Source organism: Neoarius graeffei, chromosome 6 (genome assembly GCF_027579695.1).
Source record: "Neoarius graeffei isolate fNeoGra1 chromosome 6, fNeoGra1.pri, whole genome shotgun sequence".
Classification (NCBI taxonomy): Eukaryota; Metazoa; Chordata; class Actinopteri; order Siluriformes; family Ariidae; genus Neoarius; species Neoarius graeffei.
The window spans coordinates 71,816,556-71,838,797 of NC_083574.1; the positions used below are offsets into that span (position 1 = coordinate 71,816,556).

The 22,242-nt window shown below is 41.7% G+C and overlaps 1 protein-coding gene across 3 annotated transcripts in view; it reads right to left on the reverse strand.

Moving 5' to 3' along the window:
- The window catches only part of fam168a (family with sequence similarity 168 member A), a 163,387-nt gene that overhangs the window by 23,411 nt on the left and 117,734 nt on the right, over window positions 1–22,242 (reverse strand). For all 3 annotated transcript variants that reach the window (XM_060924048.1, XM_060924047.1, XM_060924049.1), the window contains one exon: window positions 4,625–4,767. In XM_060924048.1, the coding sequence (XP_060780031.1) occupies window positions 4,625–4,767 (143 nt within the window). The remainder of the gene's footprint in view (window positions 1–4,624; window positions 4,768–22,242) is intronic.

Below are 22,242 nucleotides of genomic sequence, written 5' to 3' on the forward strand. Positions count from 1 at the left end.
TAAAATTCAATCCCTGAGTTACTAAAATTATCAATAAAGAGGCGAATTAGCATGGACAATCTGAGTTTCATTTTTGCTTGCTAACTTTTTGTACAATCCAGTGTTGTCGTCAAGTCATTAAACCTCGAGTCCAGTCTCGAGTCCCCAGTGTTCAAGTCCGAGTCAAGTCCAAGTCAAAAAAAAAAAACATTGAGTCGAGTCGGAGAACAAGACAACACCATTTGACGGTGACTGTTTCAGTGCCATTAACATTAGGTTTGTTCCTGAACATGACGTATGGACAGGTGAATGTGTATTCTCTTTGTCAGGGAGTGCAAAGTATTCTGTCAGAGATGGTTGGGAGACAGATGGAAGTACAGGTGTGTTTATTAATACAAGTGAAGACGGGTAAACAATCCAGAATGGCAGGCAAAATCATAAAACAGTGAAACAGGCAATAGGCTGAGCGAGGCACAAACAGGCTGTCATAGACTTGTCAGAATCAAAGATGAGAAACAGGAAATCAGGGATCAGGAAACCAAATAAGGAAATAAGGCTTGGTAATGTGTCAGCAACGCAGCTCAATACTTCGCAAAGTAAGTGTTTTCTCACAGTTTTTATATAGGCGCACTGATTGTGCCTTAATCCTGTGCAGGTGCGAGTCGTTTACGCCGCATGCATGGGAGAGTCCACTTGGCACATGTGAGAGTCTATCTGATGCATGTGCCAAGGCACGCAGGTGTGACACTCTTGCACAAAATTGGTACAAAAAGTAATGTAGATATAAATATCTTATGCCAAATTATTATGGCATGTTACAAAAAATAAAGAAAAAAATCAGAGTCCTCGTCTCCAATTTACGAGTCCGAATGCAGTTAATGCATGAATCCGAGTCATCAGTGCTCAAGTCCAAGTCGAGTAACGAGTCCTTAAAATTAGAGCACGAGTCGGACTTGAGTCAGAGTCTTGGACTCGAGTACTACAAGCCTGGTACCATCTCAAACAGACCCTCAAAAGGGTAAACTAAAAATAAGTGCAGAATTGTGAGTCAAGTACGTCTCGAACTGTACAGAATAACAAATAGATATGAAATAAAAAAATAGATATGATCGCCTGATTTGTATGAATCACAGGCTCTCAAAGCTGTAGGCATCTGGTGTGCAAATGTGCAGGGAATATCTAATAAACCAACAATACTGCACTGACATGAGCCATAACTTCAAAGGACATTTTCTTTATTTTTACACACTAACAATTATATGAAAAAAAGGTTTTCTATTTTCTGCAAATAGCAGAACCGAACTCCTGCAGGTTTAATGCCAGCTCTTTGTATTCATTTATGCATGCAATCTTCATTCCTGAAGTAAATAACAGGCTTAATAAAGCACGCTGTGGGTGATAAATTAATGCGTTTGCATAGACACCATTTTGTATTTTTCCCCTTGAGGCAGAAATGCATTTAACTGCACAAATATTAAAGCAAATGCTCAAAAGCTACATTATTTTGTCTATTTGAAAGACATAATCATCTGTAGACCCTTTTACTAAATCAGCTTGCATATATTTGTATGTGATTATTTTTAGTAGGGCTGTTGAAGTTAGTGCGATAACGCGTTAACGCAAATTCCTTTTAACGCCACTAATTTTTTTGACGTGTGATTGACACATGCATGTTCTGTGCCCCTCCCCCATAGTTTGGGAAATCAGGAAGTGACGTAGCATGAGTGAGTGATGTAGCGAGTAGCTGGTTGCCGTAAGTCGTGTTAAAATGAGGGGGGGGGAAGAAGACACGTTAAGGTCCAGGTGTGTGTGTGTTGAAGCGTACAGGCTGCACACTGGAGTGAGAGTTTGTTTTATTCTGAGAAATGTGCAAGTTGTGTAAAAGTGTTTATAAATGCAGTTTTTGTTCATAAAAATGTACTGTAAATTTACCAGTGAGTTTTTGCATTTTACTGGAAACCATCTTTATGAGCTGTGTGGCTTAACAAATGTATTTATTTGGGTTTTGTGTTTTTATTTATTTAAAAGACAGCCACTACTGTTGTCCAGAATCCACATCACCTTGTTTTAGTTTATTTTATTGCATAGTTTGAGGCTGGAAGTTAAGGACAGAACTAGAGGAAAATATTAGAGCAGCGGCTACAATCAATCATCAACAGTCCATAATTATCGACATCTTTTCAGATTTACCAATTAAAAAAATAATAAATCTTACAAAGGTGAGTTTCAGTTACAACAGTTATTGATTGATTAAATCAACTGGAAGACACCCCCCCGCCTCGGTCTTTGATCTTGTCGTCTGATGACACAGCTCGTTACCTGAGATGGAATTTTTTTAGCATGATCAGCAATTTGAAGAAAACCCGGACGTTATCATTACAGGTAAGCATGATGGAAAGATCATGGACATGTTTTTACTTATCAAATTCACTGATATTTCATGATCTCCTTGTCGAAACCTACTTTGTTTCTTACTCTTTAATTTGACAGTCGCCATTTTGTATCTAAATGCGCGTTTGAGAATCACGTGAGGTGTCGATAATAGCGATCACTTTCACCGGTGTCCACCATTATCCACACCCTGTGGAATTAAGTGACATTTACAACTGTTATGTATCAATTTTTGTGTAAAATTGTTGAAGTACAGTAGATGAAGTACTTTGGAAAAAAAAAGTGCCGTGATTTATAATCTTTTTTTTTTTCCTGATTCCGAACAGAATGGAATCCTTATAGAGTATTTGGAATCCAACTGCAATAAATAGAATTAGACCAGAATAAAATTCCTAGCATATAAAAAACTACATGCTTGAAAATATTCAGATTTTTCTATTCCATTAAGAAAATTTTTTTTTGCAGTTTGTTGTAAATATCTACCACATATTACAATAATCAGTAGACATTTTATATTTTGGTTCGAGGAATGACGTAAAATTTGACCTGGATTTTCATGTGGTTACAATGTCAATTGCCTGTTGACATTTATTGGTAAACTACAAAACTAGAAATTAATACAAACAACAACAAATGATTGCCAAAATGTGATCTACAAAAATGCTTAGAAAGTGGGTAGAAAGTGGAACAAAAAGATTTTCTGACACAGGTTAAACATTATCAGTTCATTTGTTTACAAACATTAGAATTACTTCCTCATTTACGTAAGCACCGACATCAATATCTCATCTCGTCTCATTATCTCTAGCCGCTTTATCCTTCTACTGGGTCGCAGGCAAGCTGGAGCCTATCCCAGCTGACTACGGGCGAAAGGCGGAGTACACCCTGGACAAGTCGCCAGGTCATCACAGGGCTGACACATAGACACAGACAACCATTCACACTCACATTCACACCTACGGTCAATTTAGAGTCACCAGTTAACCTAACCTGCATGTCTTTGGACTGTGGGGGAAACCGGAGCACCCGGAGGAAACCCACGCGGACACGGGGAGAACATGCAAACTCCGCACAGAAAGGCCCTCGCCGGCCACGGGGCTCGAACCCGGACCTTCTTGCTGTGAGGCGACAGCGCTAACCACTACACCACTGTGCCGCCACCGACATCAATACATTTATATAAAAGATATTTTGTACTAAATATAAGTCTATGTAAAACAAATTTTCAATAAAAACTGTTTTGTTAACTTAATACCACATAGCCTACTGATTTTTTTTTTTAATAAATAGGCTAATCATCTGGATGTTGATAATTGTAGAATGGTGTCGATAACTGTGGACAAAGGTGTCGATAATTGTGGAACGGTGTCACGTGATCTGATACGCTAAGTAATCAGGAATCAACTCATTTTTTTTCCCAGTGGAAGTTTGAGTAATTATTCATGCACAATTTACATATTGAAAGTCTTTTCTACTTTTGCAACAGCCAAAAGATTGTTAAGGTGTCAATAATTGTAGCCGCCGCTCTACATTGTTTTACTGAATTGTGCTAAATCCTCAACATTATAAAGTTAATGCTGCTTTATTTTTTAAATGAAGTGTGGGAATAAAACACTCACAAAAATCACTTTTGCTGTGTTCAGCCTTATCCTTCCTGACCTGGTCACATACATTTGTATAAAGCAAGCAGATTTGTCCACTCCCACTCCTCAGAAACTTAAAATATCCCTTTAAGGTACATTTAGAACAGATTAAAAAAAAAAAGTATAATTAATTTGTGATTAATCACGAGTTAACTCGTGATTTTTTTTTTTTAGCGAATCAAGTGTGAAACTTCCCAAAAACGCTGAACTCTCATGAGACTTGATGAATCCATAGGAATGTTTAACAAGATATCTGTGAAGATACTCAGTCATCCAGGTACATAGTAATCTGTTAACAAGATGCTTCTTAAGTTGTCCCCCCCCATGTCTAATACTTGTCTAGACTGGGTTGCAGAAAATAAATCAGTCCACACCCTTTCATTTAATCAGCAGTGAATAATGCACAATAACCTCAACATAGTTTCATAAATGTTGCTGCTAGTCATCTGTACTAGTCTATTGCACCACTTCTTCCCACACCCTTCAGTTATGCTGCGACCTGAAGGCAGAAAGATTTCACCCGGTGCAATTTGATTAATCATCGTTCAACAGGGTTTAAAGTGCAATGTTGCACAGTCTTACAGATGGACTGATCATCGTAGCTCCCTTACCTGAGTGTAGAGGTTCTGTTGAGGGTAGGCACTGCGGATGGGGTACATGGCTGAGGGGTATGTGCTCGGAGATGGAGAATATGGTGGAGGAGCACCATTCGACTGAGACGGGGGAACTTTATATGGCGTCCCTGTAGTGTATCCTGAACCAGAAAAAGAGAGAGGCTTAATTAATACATGTGTAATGGATGGCAAAGAATTGGACATGAACATAACCTCAAATTTATACCCCAGGGAAATATGACACAGATAACAGTTCTGGGGATCCTGGCAAATGAGAGCAGATTAAAAATAAATCATAAGATTTTCTAGAATAACAATTATTTGCATTTGTTTACAAATATTCTTTAGGTGTCTCAGGTGCTCTTAGCACCAATCTACTCATGGAACCAATTCCTCCTGATTATTAAAGACAAGCAATGTTGTTATAAACAGTTTAATGCAAACATTTTTATCCCCCCATGGTTTTTAAATAGAGAGGAAGGGGATAAATGTAGCATGCTTAACAATTTATCTCCAAAAATATGAATTCCAAAGTATTAGGACAAGAGAACAATCCAAATTATTCTATATACATTCACTGGATATGAGCAATCAATCATGCGCTCTGATTGGCTGCTCTACTACTAGGCTATCAGCTCATATACCGTGAGTAGAGAAAAACAAAAATGGCGGAGCGTGTTGCTGAACCAACCGAGGACGAAATAAAAACTCTACTCGAAAACAAAACCCCCTAAAATACAAAAAGCAACAAAATATGGAATAAAAGTATTCAATGGGAAGAACGTATTTTAAAAAAAAAAAAGTCTTTCAAGAATTATTATAGCAGCGTTTTTCACAAATTGCTCCTGTCATTTCGCTGGTTTGTTTATACTCTAAGTGGAAATGATTTTGTTGTATGTTTTGTATGAAGTTTTTAATTTATCGAATTTGCAAAAAATAAAATAAAAAATGCTCTGTTTCTCAAAATCCAGTGAATGTAGATAGAATAAAACAGTTATTCCACTCAATCTCGCTGTACATGGCTTATAGCCGACATGGCACTATGCGCCTTGTCAGCTGTCAGCTCATATATGACTCGATTTTGTGGAATAACTGTTAAATATAGGGTCACCTCTCAATCAAAAAAAATTAACCATCTGAAGCAGATATTTTTGTGTAATAGGGTAGTGTTTCTCAACCACTGGGCCGCAAATTTTTTTTCCAAGTTTAAACCCAAATACAACCCCGATTCCAAAAAAGTTGGGACAAAGTACAAATTGTAAATAAAAATGGAATGCAATAATTTACAAATCTCAAAAACTGATATTGTATTCACAATAGAACATAGACAACATGTCAAATGTCGAAAGTGAGACATTTTGAAATTTCATGCCAAATATTGGCTCATTTGAAATTTCATGACAGCAACACATCTCAAAAAAGTTGGGACAGGGGCAATAAGAGGCTGGAAAAGTTAAAGGTACAAAAAAGGAACAGCTGGAGGACCAAATTGCAACTCATTAGGTCAATTGGCAATAGGTCTTTAACATGACTGGGTATAAAAAGAGCATCTTGGAGTGGCAGCAGCTCTCAGAAGTAAAGATGGGAAAAGGATCACCAATCCCCCTAATTCTGCACCGACAAATAGTGGAGCAATATCAGAAAGGAGTTTGACAGTGTAAAATTGCAAAGAGTTTGAACATACGGTATCATCATCTACAGTGCATATCATCATCAAAAGATTCAGAGAATCTGGAAGAATCTCTGTGCGTAAGGGTCAAGGCCAGAAAACCATACTGGGTGCCCATGATCTTCGGGCCCTTAGACGGCACTGCATCACATACAGGCATGCTTCTGTATTGGAAATCACAAAATGGGCTCAGGAATATTTCCAGAGAACATTATCTGTGAACACAATTCACCGTGCCATCCGCCGTTGCCAGCTAAAACTCTATAGTTCAAAGAAGCCGTATCTAAACATGATCCAGAAGTGCAGACGTCTTCTCTGGGCCAAGGCTCATTTAAAATGGACTGTGGCAAAGTGGAAAACTGTTCTGTGGTCAGACGAATCAAAATGTGAAGTTCTTTACGGAAATCAGGGACGCCGTGTCATTTGGACTAAAGAGGAGAAGGACGACCCAAGTTGTTATCAGCGCTCAGGTCAGAAGCCTGCATCTCTGATGGTATGGGGTTGCATTAGTGCGTGTGGCATGGGCAGCTTACACATCTGGAAAGACACCATCAATGCTGAAAGGTATATCCAGGTTCTAGAGCAACATATGCTCCCATCCAGACGACGTCTCTTTCAGGGAAGACCTTGCATTTTCCAACATGACAATGCCAAACCACATACTGCATCAATTACAGCATCATGGCTGCGTAGAAGAAGGGTCCGGGTACTGAACTGGCCAGCCTGCAGTCCAGATCTTTCACCCATAGAAAACATTTGGCGCATCATAAAACGGAAGATACGATAAAAAAGACCTAAGACAATTGAGCAACTAGAATCCTACATTAGACAAGAATGGGTTAACATTCCTATCCCTAAACTTGAGCAACTTGTCTCCTCAGTCCCCAAACGTTTACAGACTGTTGTAAAAAGAAAAGGGGATGTCTCACAGTGGTAAACATGGCCTTGTCCCAACTTTTTTGAGATGTGTTGTTGTCATGAAATTTAAAATCACCTAATTTTTCTCTTTAAATGATGCATTTTCTCAGTTTAAACATTTGATATGTCATCTATGTTCTATTCTGAATAAAATATGGAATTTTGAAACATCCACATCATTGCATTCCGTTTTTATTTACAATTTGTACTTTGTACCAATTTTTTGGGAATCGGGGTTGTACTAAATAGTTCAAGATGTCCTAGTGTCCCAAATCCAGTAGCTGGTTTGCTGAACACTTTTCAAGTGGAATAAATACATTTGTGGGTAAATTAAGAAGAACAAGCCTTTATTTTTGTCACAATCCTCCTCTACATTTAATTCACGTGTGTGCAAACAGAGAGAGGGAGAGAGAGAGAGAGAAAACGCAGTGGGCAGAATAAATAAATATAGTTTGTGGGTAAATTATATGAACCTGTGATGCCTGCTGGAAGAGAAGAGCAGGGAGGATTGAGAATTGAGCGGCTGTGGTTTGTTTACACTTGATATTAAAATTTGTAGCATCCTAGCAACCATCTCAAAGACGTGTACAAAAAGCCCAGAAATTCCTCCTTACCCGGGAATAAATGATAAATCCTGTATCTTCTTGTGTTCTGATCCCCAGAGCTTTAACCCAGCCCCATATAAAAAGTTGCACTCCTCCATGCTCCTCCAGGTTTTTATCTGTGTGTCCGTGTAGAACAATGCCTGCAGCAGCAGGTAGTTTGAGATGTTGGGGAACTCAACAGATGGATAATTTTCCAACTCAGAATGAATGAATGAATAACTTTATTTAAAACACGATAAGTTGATCAGCACAGCTGGTGGGGTTGTGCATTTACAGATACAAATAATTACAAATACAAAAGGCAAAAAATATACACTATCTTAAAAAAAAAACTTAAAATCTGTTGATTATCTGTTACTTATCTTCACATCAAGTTAGTTAATAGTATGCATAACTATTGTTGTTTTGGTGAATGATATGTTCTTTGCGGAAAGTTGGGGCCACTGAGGGGCATCGGTAAGAATGCACAATTGAAGATGTGGAAGATAAGGTTCTTGGGGATTTATTAATAAGAACTCAATAATGACATTAATTAGTTTGTGGGGTGTGTGTGTGTGTGTGTGTGTGTGTGTGGTTGTTCTGAAAGGGAAATAGAAATGACATAGAGGAAAACAATTACTCCTAAGCATAATGACATAAGAAATTAGCATCCATAGCTTTACAGAGAAATATGAATAGCCTGACCTACAGTGAGCTAAACACAAAATGCTCTACTACAAGTTATAAACACAGTAAGTCAAAACGGTACTGTTCCCCCCATACTCTGCCAAATAATTACTACGAAAGTCCGTTTTACACATATATCAACAGCATAAGCATGAATATACACAATATCAAGATGTTAGATAAAACATTAAAGACTATAACCTCGCGGTTAACTCGCGCTAAATTCCGCGGTAGAAATTTACCTCCGCGAATTATATGAAGCCATGTTTAAACAGAATATCTGGCTTATAAACAGCAAATAAGTAAGTGTACTTACATTTCTGAACGCACACAAGAAACCAATGGCATAAATCAAGGCACTAAGTAAACCTAGAAACACTGCTGACTCATCAGTCTAAAGTGGCGACCTCACCCCGAACTTTTTCTGGAATATTAAAGTGGCAGGCGTCCTTCACATGCCTGCGCGGGAGGAGGCGCTCTCTGATTGGCTAATAATAATAATAATAATAATAATAATAATAATAATAATGATATTAATAGAATAGGTACTCTGGCACAGGTCAGCCCTTTGTAACAGCCGCCCCCAAATTTGTCCCATCAAATTTGTCACTTGCGGAAGGGCTGACAGGGTCCATGTCCTGAAGGTCAGGGAGGGCGATGAGGCGTGCCACGGGCCTGGTGTAGGTCTTCTCCTTCACCTGGACGACAGCAGTGCGGACTCGTCCGTCTATGCCTGGGATGACGCTGGTGACACGACCCACAGGCCACAGGGCCCTTGGCAGTTGGGGGTCCACCACCATCACAACAGTTCCTGGCTGCAGCTGCAGTGGGTCCCTGTGCCACTTGGACCTGGTCTGCAGTGACGGGAGGTAACGCTGGATGAAGTGGGTCCAGAACTGATCTGCTAACACCTGAGCATGCTTCCAGCGGCGGCGGCTCAGCAGATCAGACTCTGTGTAGACTGCTTGGGGGAGTGAGGGATCCAGCCGCCCCATGAGGAGCAGATTGGGTGTCACGGGGTCCACATCAGCTACGTCTGTGGAAACATAGCCTAGAGGCTTCGAATTCAATACCCCCTCCACTTCTATCAGCACTGTCCTAAGAACCTCTTCAGGGACAGGCTGAAGCTGAATAGTGGAGTATAGTGCTGCCTTGACGGATCTCACTTCCCGCTCCCAAACACCTCCGAAATGTGGAGCGCTGGGAGGATTGAACTGGAACTGGATCTGGTACTTCCTCAGGTGATCTTGAAGAGTGGCATGCATGGCTCTGAAGGCTTCTTGCAGCTCTCGATCCCCACCACGGAAGTTTGTCCCCTGATCTGATAGGAGTTCTGCAGGCTTGCCTCTCCGTGCAATGAACCTGCGGAGGGCCATTAGGAAGGAGTCTGTGTCGAGGCTGGACAGGATGTCCAGGTGTACTGCCCGGGTTGTGAGGCACTTAAACAGGATACCCCACCTCTTTTCATGACGGCGGCCCATCTTCACTGTAAAGGGGCCAAAGCAGTCCATTCCCGTTGAGAAGAATGGGGGCTTCATCAGTCGCAGCCTTGCTGGTGGGAGGTCCGCCATTTTGGGCACAGAGGGAGTAGCTCTCCACTGCTGGCAATCTGTGCAGGCATGCTGATGATGCTTGACAGCTTCACGGCCTTGTAGGATCCAGTATTTGCGACGCAGCTCTGCAAACAAGCGCTCTGATCCAGGGTGGTGCAGTCTCCTGTCTGTGTCTTGAATGATGAGGCGGGTGACTTCATGCTGGGGGTCGAGGACCACTGGGTGGATGGCATCCAGGTCCAGCTGGTCACTGCGGCGAAGCCTCCCTCCAACCCGAATGAGACACACGGTGTCATCGTACTCTGGGGCTAGAGTACGTAGCCGACTGGTCATAGACACTGGCTTGCCAGCACATAGTAGGTCGAACTCCTCCGGGAAGCTCTCCTGCTGGGCTTGTCTCAGGACTTCTCGCTCCGCATCCCTGTAGTCCTCAGCCGAGACATTGGCCTGGTCAGTGGCTGCCTCATGGCGGGATCGCACAACAGTTTCGACCATGTCTTTGAAGGAGGAGAACCGAGCGGCCGGAGGCGATGAGCTCTGAGTAGTTGTGTTGAGGCAGCAGACTGTAGGTTTCCGCACCTCAACAGTGTCTTCCAGCTCTGCTGTGGCAGGTGTTGTAGGCCAGAAGTCAGCCGACTGCTGTAAGAAACCTGGGCCTTCGCTCCATCTGTTGTTGCCGCTCAGCTCTAGCAGCGTCTTGCCTCGCGTGATGTCATCAGCTGGGTTATTGGCCGAGTCCACATACCTCCACACCTGGACATCAGTCAGGTCCTGGATCTCGGCTACCCGCGTCCCCACAAACACTTTGTAGCGGCAGGAGTCAGAACGGAGCCAGGTAAGGACTGTGGTGGAATCGGTCCACAGCACAACTTCATTGATGGGCAATGTGAGCTCTCGCTGCAGAAGTGAAGCCAACTGAGCTGCTGTCAGTGCAGCACACAACTCGAGCCTGGGCATCGACAGCTGTTTCTTTGGGGCTACTCGCGATCTTGCAGACAAGAAGGACACCTCCACACGGCCATCAGGACTCTTTGTTCTCAGGTAGGCTACAGAACCGTAGGCCCTTTCGGACGCATCGGCAAAGACATGCAGGTCTCTTTGGCAGCTTGAGATGTCCAGCTCACGGCTCACGTAACAACGGGGTAGGGAGATCTCTGAGAGATGCTGCAGCTCCTCTTCCCATGCCAGCCAGGGTTGCAGCACATCCTCCGGAAGTGAGGGATCATCCCACTCCCTTCGCTTGTCCCACAAGTGCTGCACTAGGACTTTGGCTCGTGTTGTGAAAGGGACAATGAATCCCAAGGGATCATACAAGCGGGCCAGGACTCTGTAGATGTTCCGCATCGTGGGTATGGGATGGTCTGGCATCCGGTACTTGTACCTCAAGGTGTCCGAGTTGCAGAGCCAACGGAGCCCTAGAGCTAGCTCCTGCGGGTCGGCACTGGACTCATTGAGCCATAGCTCGCTGCTCTCTGACCTGGCTTCCCTGGGCAAGTGGCTGATCGAGTCAGGGACGTTACTAGCCCATTGACGCAGCTCGAATCCTCCCGAAGCCAGCAGTGAGGTGATCTTGTCCACGAACTGTTGAGCTTCGTCCACAGAGGCAATACTCTGGAGGCAGTTATCCACATAGAATGACCTCTCTATGGCCACCCGAACATCATCGTCTTGCTGGCTGTGGTCAAGGACGTGCTTCTGCAGCGCGAAGGTAGCACAGCAGGGGCTACATGTTGTGCCGAAGGGCAAGACTTGCCAGACATAGGTGTTTCTCTGTTTCCAGGTTGTGCCACAGAAAGCGAAGCAAGGGCTTGTCTTTGGGGAGTAGCCTCACCTGATGAAACATGCCCTTGATATCGCTGCTGACTGCAACGGCATGCTCTCGGAAGCGCAGTAGGATACCAGTTAGGCTGGAGCTTAGAGTGGGCCCTGGCAGCAGCAGCTCGTTCAGGTTGTCTCCCTTGTACACAAATGAACAGTTAAAGACAATCCTGTTCTTGCCGTTGTGGGACACCATGTGGTGCGGCACGTACCACGATTCTGCGGCACTCTTGAGGTCCTCTTCTGGCACCTTGACTGCGTAGCCGGCTGTCTCCAGCTTGGCGATCTCTGCACAGTATGCCACTGCGCGCTCTGTGTCTTTCAGTAGGCGCCTTTCTGTGCTGCGGAGGTTAGCCAGCACGGCCTCTTTGGGTGCATGCAGCTGTGGCATATTCTTCACCCGTAGGAGTGGAGCAGCGTATCGTTGGATACCATCTACATCGATGCGTGTGGTCTTCTCTTCCAACAGGTGGATAGCATCCTGATCCTGCCTGGAGCGGGTGACCAGCTTCTCACTCCTGTAGGGGAGAACATCCAACTGCCACAATCTCTCGACACTATGCAGGAGCTCAGCAGTGGGGGAGAAGGTTGACAGACGCATGCAGCTCTGTTCAGACGGCTGTGGCTTCCTCTGCAGAACTGGCCCTTGTAGTGTCCAGCCTAACCTCGTCTTCACTGCTGCTGGAGTTCCGGGTGGTCCCAGGCGCACTGGTTCCACTGGAGTGACGAGGTGAGGGTGGTCGGACCCAATTAGAAGCAGCGGGTGCACTCCATCTAGAGCCTTGAATGGGATACCTCTCAGGTGCTTGTGCTTTCGTTGAAGAGCCTTCACCGGGTATGAATGCTCTGCCAGACTCAACTGCTCAGCTGTAAAGGCCCGCTGTATCTTGAAGGACTGCTTTGGCTGGTCCACTGGCGAGATGGAGAACGACACGGTAGTGCCATGCAGGACTCTGAGATCTTGGCGGACTGTCCTCAAGGCCAGGTCCTCAGGCTGGCCTGTGAGCTTAAGGCTGTGGGCAGCTGCTGGGAGTAGAATGGTCCTCTCTGAACCATCATCGAGAATGGCATATGTCTCCAGGGTGTGAGGGCCATTCCGCAGTAACACTCGACTCACTTTCAGGAGTACCTGATTGCAGCCTGACCGCCTGTCCAAGTACAAGACGTCATTGACACTAGGTGTGCTAACAAAGCAGGCTAGGTTCTTTGTATCGGTTTCAGACTTGGCATTCACATCATGTAAGGCATGCAGATGTTTGCCTTTACACCTTTGGCACAGCATCTTCAGACGACACTGGGCGGCCTGGTGCAGTCTGCCACAACGCCAGCATCTTCTGTTGGTCTTGATCCACGCCGTCTTCTGTTCCACAGTGAGCAGCTTAAAGTTAGCACAGTGATCAAGGAAGTGCTGGTTGTTGTTGCAGTAGGGGCAATATGAGGTTTTGTCCAACTGCTTGGCATTGGAGGGTGGCGTAGCTGCTACTGGGGCACTTTCAGGCTGATCCGTAGTGTGCAAAACGCTAGTGACTTTGGCACCCTTGCTGTCTTGACGACGGTCAGTCCTAGACTTTGCCTTGCTCTTCTCATCATGGTCCCAAGGGTCACACATAGACTGCTGCATCTTCAACTCGTAATTGAGCCAGTCAGAGAAGTGCAGAAGGGTAGGTATGGTGACTCGCTGTGGGTACAGGAACCTCTTGAACTCTGCCCTCATGTCCTGGGGCAACTTAGACAAGAGCCGGGATACGTGTGAGCCACAACAGAGTTCGGTCTGTCCACTCGTCCCAAGCTGATTCAGTAGGCCCACCAGTGATCTTACTTGGAGTGCGAACCTCTTGAAGCCTTTAGTGTCGCCATGTGCAATGCTCTGGGCGTCCATCAGGTCCGCGATGTACCTGAGTGCCAGCTGGTGTGGCTGTCCGTAGTGCTCTGTAAGGCTGGCCATTGTATCAGTGTAGGGCTGAGGGGAGTTGGTGTATGAATCGGCGATGAGCAGAGCGTCTTCATACTTTAGGTGATCGACCAGTATCTGGAACTTAAAGCGCTCTGTTGCGTCCCTTGGCAGCAGATTCTCCAGTGCATCCTTCAGCCTCGCGAACTCCCTTGGATCTCCTTTGGTGAATGGAGGGATTTTTGCCTTGGGCCCACGATACACTCTCTCCCTCTGGGGGGCAGATATTGGCTCACCAAACTCTGACGCTGATGGCATGTATGGTAGACAATACTCTGGTGTTAGTACCCTGGGTACTGGCGGTGGAGGTTGAGGCAGCACTGGGCGCGGCTGAACTGGGTGCAACGCCCTCAGGCGTGCTGTAAGCTCTTCCATTAAGTCCTTTACCGGAGAGGCTGGCTGCTCCGCTTCCTCTGCTACGGGAGGTGGAGGCAGTGGCCAGTCACCGTCATCTCCTGGAGGCAACATGTATGCACTGGGTTGAGCAGATGGTGGCGGTGGCGGTCCAAAGGACTGGGACCACTCCCTTTCCTGCTTAATAGGACACAGTTGTGGATATGGTGCAGGCATATGAAGAGAAGGAGGAGGGGCAGATGGCGGTTGAGACGGTGAGTGTGGCAGTGCAGCGTTAGTGTCGAGTCGCCTGTGCAGGTCCAACATCTGTTGTTGCATTCTCTGGTTATCCTCCACTATCCTATGCAGAACAGCCATGACATCAGGCGCAGCTTCAGTGATGGGCTTACTTCGTGGCACAGCAGGTGTGCTCTGGTAAAGGGGGGCGACAGGTTCAGGTAAGTAGATTGAGTGCTGAATTCCTGCTACCTGTGCTGCACCACGCTCTTCCCCCAGAGCTGGAGGTGTGAGAGGCGTCATCCTGGCGTATCTCTCTGAAGCTCCCTCCATGCTATGATAGCGCTGTTGTCCGGGTAAGTAAGCTGCATCATGAGGGGGGTAGTTGGACCGCTGCAGGGCTGGAAGAGAGACGGCATAGTCCTCCAGCCAGGCTGGCTGCCGCACTGCACGGCGGGGACGCACATCTGCAGGCGGAGGGCTCCTTCTCTGATCTGGGAACATCTTCAATAAATCCACAATGACCACTCAATCCTCGCTGGGGCCTCCAATTTGTTTTGGTGAATGATATGTTCTTTGCGGAAAGTTGGGGCCACTGAGGGGCATCGGTAAGAATGCACAATTGAAGATGTGGAAGATAAGGTTCTTGGGGATTTATTAATAAGAACTCAATAATGACATTAATTAGTTTGTGGGGTGTGTGTGTGTGTGGTTGTTCTGAAAGGGAAATAGAAATGACATAGAGGAAAACAATTACTCCTAAGCATAATGACATAAGAAATTAGCATCCATAGCTTTACAGAGAAATATGAATAGCCTGACCTACAGTGAGCTAAACACAAAATGCTCTACTACAAGTTATAAACACAGTAAGTCAAAACGGTACTGTTCCCCCCATACTCTGCCAAATAATTACTACGAAAGTCCGTTTTACACATATATCAACAGCATAAGCATGAATATACACAATATCAAGATGTTAGATAAAACATTAAAGACTATAACCTCGCGGTTAACTCGCGCTAAATTCCGCGGTAGAAATTTACCTCCGCGAATTATATGAAGCCATGTTTAAACAGAATATCTGGCTTATAAACAGCAAATAAGTAAGTGTACTTACATTTCTGAACGCACACAAGAAACCAATGGCATAAATCAAGGCACTAAGTAAACCTAGAAACACTGCTGACTCATCAGTCTAAAGTGGCGACCTCACCCCGAACTTTTTCTGGAATATTAAAGTGGCAGGCGTCCTTCACATGCCTGCGCGGGAGGAGGCGCTCTCTGATTGGCTAATAATAATAATAATAATAATAATAATAATAATAATAATGATATTAATAGAATAGGTACTCTGGCACAGGTCAGCCCTTTGTAACAATTGTCTTTGTATTTAGGTATACGTAGGTACAATAGGATCAAAATTGATTCTACTAATGTCAAATTTATCTAGTAAATTTTTCTTTCATAGGAAAAATCCTTCTTTGTTAGCGTGTAAGGATCTAATCCCATTGAGTGGTTTCTATATCCACTTCTTGGTTTTAATAACTTGCTTGTTTGCTGTACACAAACATGGCAATAAGTTCTTGTGTTAATTGACCAGACTCCACTTTTGGATCATTAATTCCTTTTGACTGAGAATGCCCTGCATGCATGGTTTTATGTTGGCTTCTGTCACATCCATACAGCTTTAAGTACAATACCTACAATTAAAATCTGTTTTTATTGCATTTATTTAATTCCTGGGCTCCCATCTGTAACAGAGTGATGCTGCATTCTATTAATACACTTTACAATAGATTATTAGATTCTAATAGAATGGATGAGCCAAAATAATTGGGGATCTTTTTAATGGGCCCCAACTCGATAAAAGTATGAATAGGTGGGCCTTAAAGTAGAAAAGATTGACAGCCCCTGACATAGGGGAAGCTGAATATTACCACTGAGAAGAGCTGAAATCTGCTCAGAGAAAACGAAAACAATGACGCTGAATAGTGTACATACAGGTTATAAGCATATTTTATCACATTTAGAAGAGGAAAAAACCTTTGAATTGCCATCTAGTTTGTCTTCACGGCAAAACACCCTTGAAATAAATGTAAGCACATTAAATATCTTTTGAAAAAATAAAGAAATTACACCTCTGTGTCTTCCTCATTTCCATTATACCCTATGGAGATGCAAACTTTTGCATTCGACTGACTTATGCTAAGCAAGCTTGCATAAATCAAAAATGTCATAAGAAAGGACATTCTAATAAAGCATTCGGAATGAAAATGGAAAAAAGGAAAGAAGAGATTGTTCTTTGTGTTATAACTGCTCTTTTGTTCTTGCTTTTCAATTTCAAACTATGCCAGTACTTCTACACTGAACTGAACTGAGACAGAAAGAAAAGAGAGGGAGAGAGAAAAAAGAGGAAAAATTCAAACACACATCAGACTGAAGAGAAAAAAATCCCAAACTTGTAGAACTTGTCTCAGTCCAAACAAACTTCCTGACAGAACAGAGCTTTAATCTATGCTAAGCCTCTTGGTATTAAATATGTGTTTCACTCTTTCTCAAGTGTTGCATCATTTCTATCCGTCCTGCTTAGCTTCAGTCAGTTTAGACAAGGGGTGGGATTTTTTCCAAACTTTACGATGAAGCGAATCCTACTAAACATGGCAAACTGCTGGCTGTCACAGACATGAGATACAAACATCATGAATAAACATTTTTGTTGATAATGACACAAGTGAAGATGTTCTAAAATTTTGCATATATTATAATTGCTTTCAAAGTACAGTACAGTGCGAAAGTCTTAGGCACATGTAAAGAAATCCTGTAGACCAAAATACTTAAAAAAAAAAAAGAAATTAAATATTTCAATGAATTGCTTTTTGTCTAGCCTGACAAAAAGTGCACAATGTGCAATATAAATGTGCAATACCTCTCCTGCTGGCCTTTTTTCCCCCCTTTCTTCTTTTCCCATATTTTATTCTTTTTTATATTTGTATATGTAAATACTTAATTTAATTTATCTAGAAGTTTTCTCTATTTTCTATTCTCCGTTTATCCTGTAATGATGCTGCTGGAATTTTAATTTCCCTGAGGGAACCCTCCCAAAGGGATCAATAAAGTTCTATCTATCTATCTATCTATCTATCTATCTATCTATCTATCTATCTATCTATCTATCTATCTATCTATCTAGCTAGCTAGCTAGCTAGCTAGCTAGCTAGCTATAAAAAATACTACAAACAGCAGTAAGCCATAATAAATGAAACAAAGTCAATATTTGATGCGAGACGACACTTTGCTTAAAAAAAATAGTAGTCTCAGGCATGATAAGTGCAGTTTTATAAGGGAATGAGCTGTACGTTTTACTGAGCATCTTACAGAACCAGCCCCAGTTCTTCTGGACACTTTGTCACACTTGCTTCTTCATTTTCCACCAAAACCCAGTAGCCTTCATTATGTTTTCTTTTTTAATCTGAAAAGTGCTCTCTTATGGAATATGCTGCTCAAATACAAACCTTTTTTCCTTTTCCGTAACATTTAATTTTGTGCTGGAAAACGAACGTTTGGAATCTAAAATATTTTTGTACTGACTTGATAATGTAAAAGTCATAAAATAGAAATCTATAACAAAGTTTGTATGGAAAAAAATAGGGTGCCAAAGACTTCTGCATAGTACGAGACATGTCTTTAAAACAGCGAACAATTCTATACTATACAATATGATTCATTATTGGCAGACAGAGAGGGCACGCCTCTTTTACGGGAGCTGACAGACAGAAAGGCCACGCCTCCTTCACAGGCAACAAGGCCATTTATTATGAAATATTATATGCAATAGAAAACCATAAGTATAGGATTTGAACAACATATACTTAGGCTTTTCCCAAGAGTGATATAATCCTATAACACATACCAGACATGTCACACACGCTGCAACATTCAAATATCCTTAAAGAAGAAGAAGAAACCTTTGTCACATGCACACTTCAAGCACAGTGAAATTCATCCTCTGCATTTAACCCATCTGAAGCAGTGAACACACGCGCACACACCCAGAGCAGTGGGCAGCCACACTACAGCGCCTGGGGAGCAGTCAGGGGTTAGGTACCTTGCTCAAGGGCACTTCAGCCCAAGGCCGCCCCACGTTAACCTAAAGGCCTTTCAATTTCATAAAATTGGTGAAATTTAGTTCCCTCTGAAATTTGATCATTGTGATATAGGTTTATTTCTGCAATATCTAGATAGAAAACACACACACACGCACGCCATTCTGTGGCTAGGAATTTATTTAATTTGAGGGAATTCCTGAGCAAATAATGCACATGAAATTGCTCACTTTGCACAGTCAAGCAGACAGAGGAAATGTGTGTGCACATGTGTAGGTTTACCTGCTTCCTCTTCTTATTTTGGGTTTTATGGCAGCTGGCATCCAGTGTTGCATTACTGCCATCTACAGGTTTACCTTGACCGTGCACTGACCGTTCCATCATTCTGTCGCTAAACAAACAGCTGATCACATCGAGGTGCTCACTGACCGCTGATATTTATTAGTTTGGCCCTGCATTTCCTTTCCTTCGTATATAACAATGTCTTTTCTTCTCGCTTTCCGTGAGTGCAGTCGGTCTTCCACATTTCATTCGCACACTCACATCCTCCATTTTTCTCTCCTGTTTCAAATTTATATCCCACAATGCCTTGCGCAAACAGGGAAAGCCCATCATGTCATGCATGACGTAATATCTTGTATTGCGTCACGGTGAAGCAGGAAAAAATAGCGCAGAATTTAGGGCCACATGGCCCAAAATTCATTAATTGTTTATATATATATATATATATATATATATATATATATATATATATATATATATATTAACTAATAAAATTGGAAGTCTGTGATTCAAATTCAGTAGCTTTCGGTCCACAAAACAAAAATAATTGGGTGTCAGGGAAAATTCTTTTTATGACCTACACTTGAAAAATCTGAAAGGCAGTACAGCTTTAAAAGTAAAAACTCTAGGATACCTCGAGAACCATGACTGGGGGAAATAGATTACTGCACCTCCATTTAACCTATTTCTTTGTGCACATTCTATTGTTTCTGTACTGTTCCTCCAGACACGCATTAAATGTTTTCCAATCGATGTCTTGGAGAATATCTGAGCGCAAACAGCACACCTGCACCATGCCCACATTTTTATTTATATATATAATATTATATATATATTTACATATATATTGTGTGTATATATATATATATATATATATATATATATATATTGTGTGTATATATATATATATATATATATATATATATATATATATATATATAATGTGTGTGTGTGTATATATATATATATATATATATATATATATATATATATATATATATTTATGGCATGCCGTTCAGGAAATTAATCTTTGAATATATTGAATGAATCCCCGAATATATTGAATGAAACATTGAATATATGGAATGAATCCCCGAATATATTGAATGAAACTTTGAATATATGGAATGCATCCCTGAATATATTGAATGAAACTCTGAATATATGGAATGAATCCCCGAATATATTGAATGAAACTCTGAATATATGGAATGAATCCCCAAATATATTGAATGAAACTTTGAATATATTGAATGAAACTCTAAATATATGGAATGAAACTTTGAATATATTGAATGAATCCCCGAATATATTGAATGAAACTTTGAATATATTGAATGAAACTCTGAATATATTGAATGAATCCCCGAATATATTGAATGAAACTCTGAATATATTGAATGAATCCCCGAATATATTGAATGAAACTCTGAATATATGGAATGAAACTTGGCTGACGTCATGAAGGCACTGCCGCCGTCCTGCAGCAAAAAATGAGTCAGTCGGCTCGGGATTTGGTTGCGGCTATTTTAAACAATAAAGACATTGTTAACACTCTGGCGAATGCTTGTGGTTTTATTAGTGTTTACTTCTTTTATGTGCAACGAAGCTACGGTGACAGTCATTTCCCTCGTGGATCATATTTGTATAACGGTATTTTCTGTATATAAAACTAATTTGTAAATTTTGTTTGTCGAGTTTTACAGCGTTTCTCAATATACTCTAATACTCTCCTCTGAGTCAGAGTTTTTCTTGGAACCTGTTGTCTGTCTGCCGAGCTGTGGGAGCGGGGGCAGAATATAAAGTTTCATCCCATATATTCAGGGTTTCATTCCATATCACTGTAAAAAAAGAATAGTCGAGAATACTTGAAATTTCAAGGCAACAGTCTGCATTAAGAATTTTATGTTTTGCCAACGATGTGCCCATGATAATCCAAACTATGATAACACTGTTATCTTTATTAAGAATTCTTAATTAAGTCAATTTTCAATTCCTCATTCTGCCAACATAGATTTCTCTTTTTGCTGAACAGTGGCATTCACAGTAGTACAAAAAGGCAATTGAGGTTATCACAATTTTTTGGGGGGCTTTTTTTGGATAGGACAGTGTAGAGACAGGAAATGAGCGGGAGAGAGAGACGGATCGGGAAATAACCTCAGGTCAGAATCAAACCCGGGTCCCCAGACTTATGGTATGGCGCCTTATCCACCTGAGCCACGACAACGTGAGCTTCAACCAGAGAGAGAACCACATTGCCCAGCCCTTGCATTTGGGAGAGGAAACCCCGTGTCTTGGTCATTAAGAGCATGTGCTGAATAAACACCTGTGGCAATTATGTATTTTCAATTCAGATTATTCACTATTGCATATTTACACATCATTGAGGTGCACCCTATCAGTTTGATGTGGATTTTTCTGTTCGTTAATAATTATTCATATTTTCTTGTCCATTCAATTGTGAATATGGAATTACTTGAACAAAGCATAATTCTATTTTTTAGAATTATCCACATCAAGAAAAATCCACATCAAACTGATAGGGTGCACCTCAATGATGTGTAAATATACAATAGTGAATAATCTGAATTGAAAATACATAATTGTCACAGGTGTTTATTCAGCGCATGCTCTGAATGACCAAGACACGTGGTTTCCTCTCCCAAATGCAAGGGCTGGGCAATGTGGTTCTCTCTTCGATTGAAGTTCATGTTGTTGTGGCTCAGGTGGATAAGGCGCCATACCATAAATCTAGGGGCCTGGGTTTGATTCCGACCTGAGGTAATTTCCTGATCCTGCTCATTTCCTGTCTCTACACTGTCCTATCCAAATAAAGGTGAAAAAAGCCCCCCCCAAAATTGTGATAACCTCAATTGCCTTTTTGTACTACTGTGAATGCCACTGTTCAGCAAAAAGAGAAATCTATGTTGGCAGAATGAGGAATTGAAAATTGACTTAATTAAGAATTCTTAATAAAGATAACAGTGTTATCATAGTTTGGATTATCATGGGCACATCGTTGGCAAAACATAAAATTATTAATGCAGACTGTTGCCTTGAAATTTCAAGTATTCTCAACTATTCTTTTTTACAGTGTATTCAAAGTTTCATTCCATATATTCAGGGATTCATTCCATATATTCAAAGTTTCATTCCATATATTCAGGGATTCATTCCATATATTCAAAGTTTCATTCAATATATTCAAAGTTTCATTCCATATATTCAGAGTTTCATTCCATATATTCAGGGATTCATTCCATATATTCAAAGTTTCATTCCATATATTCAGAGTTTCATTCCATATATTCAAAGTTTCATTCAATATATTCAAAGTTTCATTCAATATATTCGGGGATTCATTCAATATATTCAAAGTTTCATTCAATATATTCGGGGATTCATTCAATATATTCAAAGATTAATTTCCTGAACAGCATGCCATTTTATATATATATATATATATATATATATATA